Below are 5000 nucleotides of genomic sequence, written 5' to 3'. Positions count from 1 at the left end.
AAAAAAGTTATTCAGTGAAAATGTATTTTGACATCTATTTCATGTCATTTTTGAAGTCACTTTAGACAAACCAAAAAAAAGAAACTAAGTTGTCATATAAATGCAAAGCCCACTTTATAATTCATCTATATCTCAATCTTGACTCAAAAATAAATTAAAAATGAAGAAAAATTATGTAACTAGTAAGCAATTCTCAATCATCCTATTACCCAAATTGAGGATTTGAAATAGGCAAAGGAAATCACTGAAAAACTAACATAGAAAGACAACAGAAATACTTACCAAGGTGTACTGCATTTATGAGTGAGGGTCAGATATCTAACTCCCAGATCCCTGAGTGCTCGTAGGACGCCTAAGGAATTCTGAATAGCGTGGCCCCCCTCCACACCTATCAGACTGGCGATCCTGCCTTCCCTGAAGGCCGATTCCACTTCTGCAAAGAGACACGGATTTCAAATCTTTGGTTGAATACCTTTTTGAAAAGAAAATTTCCCCCTCTGCAAAGATATAATGGTTTTCAGATCTTTGTTTGAGTAAAAGAAGATTTAAATGCTTTCGCAAAAGGAATTTTTTCAGTCTGCAAGCACATAATATTTTTCAGATCTTTAGTTGAGTAACAGTATCTTTCAGTGCTTACACCAAAGGAATATTTTTTTCAGTCTGTGAACACATTGTTTTTCAGATCTTTGGTTGAGTGAAAGGAAATTTAAATACCTTCTCCAAAAGAATATTTTCCAGTCTGCAAAGACATATTGGTTTTCGGATCTTTGGTTGAGTAAAAGATTTAAATACTTCCCCCAAAAGAAAATTTTCTCGTCTGCAGAGACAATGTCAGGTCTTTGTATGATTAAGTGAGAGGACATCTAAGTGTTTTCCCTAAATGACAATTTCCTGTCTACAAAGAGACATAGCCTTCAGATCTTTGATCAAATGAGAGGGCTTTTATACATTTTCCCGTCTGCAAAGACAATGGTGCTTTAGATATTTTGTTAAGTAAGTGAGAGAACTTCTAAGTGATCTTCCCAAAGGACAATTCTGTCTCTCACAAGACAATGCTTCGGATATAAAGTTGAGTAAGTGACTGAACATACTTGTGTTTTTCAAAGGGATAATTTTCTGTCTACAAACAATTTTCCTAGAAGAAAATTTTTGTCTTTAGAAGAACAAGGCTTGCAGTCCTTGATAAGGGTATTTCAAAGGATATTTTGTCCTTCACGAGGTTTGATTATTCTTTTGCAAAGACATGATAACTTCCATTCTTCTGGGAGACAAAATTTTAGGATTTCGAAGCATCCTCCTTAAAGGTAGAATTCATTTCTACAATGAGGCTTAGAATTACTACCCTTTGACTGAAGTGATAATAAGTTAGAAGGTATTTATTACTGTAAGGATTGGTTTCGTTTTATAACAATTTGCATATAAATTGTAGCCAAAAGTGAGTTTTCTATATATTTGTTATAGTTATTTAAATCACAGGAATTATACTTCAGATTAATTATATAAAGAAAATTAATATAAGCAGGTCTCATTAGTTTTATTCTTAAACAGGATTGTAGTTTAACTAAGAGATGTATAATAATTCAGCTACCTGGTACAACATCCATTTTTTTTTTAAATAAAATCCGTCATATGTTATGGACAACACAAAACTTACAGCTGCATTCTTTAGATAGTTTTTCCTGCTGTTAGAGTCAAATCCAAACTGATTCTTCAACAAAAGCATAGTTAGAACTCTCTCATTACAAAATAGTAAAAATTTTGTGATGTTAGAGTAAAATTCAAACTAATTCCTCGATAAAGCAGTAGTCAGAATTCCCTCATTACAAAATAGTAAACTTCCGTGATATTAGAGTAAAATTCAAACTAATTCCTCAATAAAGCAGTAGTCATAACTCCCTTATTACAAAATAGTAAAACTAATCTGATATTTGAATAAAATTCAAACTAATTCCTCGATAAAGCAGTGGTTAGAACTCCCTCATTACAAAATAGTAAAACTTCTGGATATTAGAGTAAAATTCAAACTAATTCTCGATATAGCAGTGATCAGAACTCCCTCATTACAAAATATAAAACTTCTGTGATATTAGAGTAAAATTCAAACTAATTCCTCGATAAAGCAGTAGTCAGAACTCCCTCATTTCAAAATAGTAAAACTTCTGTGATATTAGAGTAATATTCAAACTAATTCCTCGATAAAGCAGTAGTCAGAACTCCCCCATTACAAAATAGTAAAACTTCTGTGATATTAGAGTAAAATTCAAACTAATTCCTCGATAAAGCAGTAGTCAGAACTCCCCCATTACAAAATAGTAAAACTTCTGTGATATTAGAGTAAAATTCAAACTAATTCCTCAATAAAGCAGTAGTCAGAACTCCCCCATTACAAAATAGTAAAACTAATCTGATATTTGAATAAAATTCAAACTAATTCCTCGATAAAGCAGTGGTTAGAACTCCCTCATTACAAAATAGTAAAACTTCTGTGATATTAGAGTAAAATTCAAACTAATTCCTCGATAAAGCAGTAGTCAGAACTCCCTCATTTCAAAATAGTAAAACTTCTGTGATATTAGAGTAAAATTCAAACTAATTCCTCGATAAAGCAGTAGTCAGAACTCCCTCATTTCAAAATAGTAAAACTCCTGTGATATTAGAGTAATATTAACTAATTCCTCGATAAAGCAGTAGTCAGAACTCCCCCATTACAAAATAGTAAAACTTCTGTGATATTGTAAAATTCAAACTAATTCCTCAATAAAGCAGTAGTCAGAACTCCCCCCATTACAAAATAGTAAAACTTCTGTGATATTAGAGTAAAATTCAAACTAATTTCAATAAAGCTCACAACCCCCATTACAAAATAGTAAAACTAATCTGATATTTGAATAAAGTTCAAACTAAGATAAAAGCAGTTAGAACTCCTCATTTTACAAAATAAGTAAACCTTCGTAAAATTCAAACTAATTCCTCGATAAAGCAATGGTTAGAACTCCTCATTACAAAATAGTCAAACTTCTGTGATATTAGAGTAAAATTCAAACTAATTCCTCGATAAAGCAGTAGTCAGAACTCCCTCATTACAAAATAGTAAAACTTCTGTGATATTAGAGTAAAATTCAAACTAATTCCTCGATAAAGAAGTAGTCAGAACTCCTCATTACAAAAATAGTAAAACTTCTGTGATATTAGAGTAAAATTCTAAACTCGATATTCAGAACTCAATTTACAAATAGTAAAACTTCTGTGATATTAGTAAAATTCAAACTAATTCCTCGATAAATCAGAACTCCCCATTACAAAATAGTAAAACTTCTGTGATATTAGAGTAAAATTTAAACTAATTCCTCGATAAAGCAGTAGTCACAACTCCCCATTACAAAAAAGTAAAACTTCTGTGATATTAGAGTAAATTCAAACTAACTCCTCAATAAAGCAGTAGTCAGAACTCCCCCATTACAAAATAGTAAAACTTCTGTGATATTAGGTAAAATTTAAATTCCTCGATAAAGCAGTAGTCAGAACTCCCTTATTACAAAATAGTAAAACTTCTGTGATAAATAAATTAAACTAATTCCTCGATAAAGCAGTAGTCCAACTCCCCCATTACAAAATAGTAAAACTCTGTGATATTAGAGTAAAATTCAAACTAACTCCTCAATAAAGCAGTCAGAACTCCCCATTACAAAATAGTAAACTTGTGATATTAGAGTAAAATTTAAACTAATTCCTCGATAAAGCAGTAGTCACAACTCCCCATTACAAAATAGTAAAACTTCTGTGATATTAGAGTAAAATTTAAAACTAACTCCTCAATAAAGCAGTAGTCAGAACTCCCCATTACAAAATAGTAAAACTGTGTGATATTAGAGTAAAATTTAAACTAATTCCTCGATAAAGCAGTAGTCTGAACCCCATTACAAAATAGTAAAACTTCTGTGATATTAGAGCAAAATTTAAACTAATTCCTCAATAAAGCAGTAGTCAGAACTCCCCATTACTCCTCAAAGCAGAAGTCAGAACTCCTCATAACAAAATAAAACTTTGTGATAAAGCAGTAGTCAGAACTTCCTCACTACAAAAATAAAATTGTAATATTAGACTAAAATTCAAACTAATTCCTCAATAAAGCAGTAGTCAGAACTCCCTCATAACAAAACAGTAAAAGCATTAGCAAAATAGCGAAACTGTCGTCACCTTTCCCTCTGACAACATATTTCGAATAGCCTCGCAGCGGAAATGTCAAACGTGCGTCACACACGCCAAGTATCAAAAGGAGGGAAATTAAAAGCCGACGCTGTAATTGCGTCAACAACAATAGACAATAAAAGCACCGGATCCTCCTGCTTACACAATGCACTTCCATAAGAGGAAAAATGCCTTTCACTCGCGACACATTCACGTACTGCAAGTGGCACTCCGTTGTTCCCTTTCGTTGTTTTCTGTTTAGACTTTTGTTTGCCAATTTCGTCGCTCTCTCTCTCTCTCTCTCTCTCTCTCTCTCTCTCTCTCTCTCTCTCTCTCTCTCTGCTATCGTTTGTGTTTTTATGACGAGTGGTACTTGTTTGTTCCTTTTTATTGTTTTCTGCTTAACTTTTTTGTTGACAATTTCGTCATTCTCTCTCTCTCTCTCTCTCTCTCTCTCTCTCTCTCTCTCTCTCATTTGTGTCTTTATTACGATTGGTACTCCTTTGTTCCTTTTTATTGTTTTCTGCTCAACTTTTTGTTGACAATTTCAACTTTCCTCTCTCTCTCTCTCTCTCTCTCTCTCTCTCTCTCTCTCTCTCTCTCTCTCTCTCTCTCTCTCTCTCTCTGTTTTCGTTTATGTGTTTTCTGAAGTAATTTTGCAATAAAATTTTGACTTGCACAAAAAAAAGTTTTTATATCTATACAAGTATGCTGATAAAAACGAGTATTGATAAAAAAGGAAAATTCCCTTCCCTCACAAGAGCCTTGTTGCATGCTAAAAATAGTTACATCAATTAAAGAAGCCCAGGAAA

The 5000-nt window shown here is 32.6% G+C and overlaps 1 protein-coding gene across 1 annotated transcript in view; it reads right to left on the bottom strand.

The window, feature by feature from the left end:
- Positions 1 to 5000, bottom strand: part of LOC136851037 (uncharacterized) — a 74487-nt gene that overhangs the window by 13947 nt on the left and 55540 nt on the right. The window contains exon 8 of the mRNA XM_067125007.1: positions 283 to 433. Coding sequence (XP_066981108.1) covers positions 283 to 433 — 151 coding nt within the window. The remainder of the gene's footprint in view (positions 1 to 282; positions 434 to 5000) is intronic.

The sequence above is a fragment of the Macrobrachium rosenbergii genome, chromosome 23 (assembly GCF_040412425.1).
Source record: "Macrobrachium rosenbergii isolate ZJJX-2024 chromosome 23, ASM4041242v1, whole genome shotgun sequence".
Classification (NCBI taxonomy): domain Eukaryota; kingdom Metazoa; phylum Arthropoda; class Malacostraca; order Decapoda; family Palaemonidae; genus Macrobrachium; species Macrobrachium rosenbergii.
Note: the sequence above shows the minus strand (reverse complement) of the source record. Positions and strands in the feature narration are given on the sequence as shown.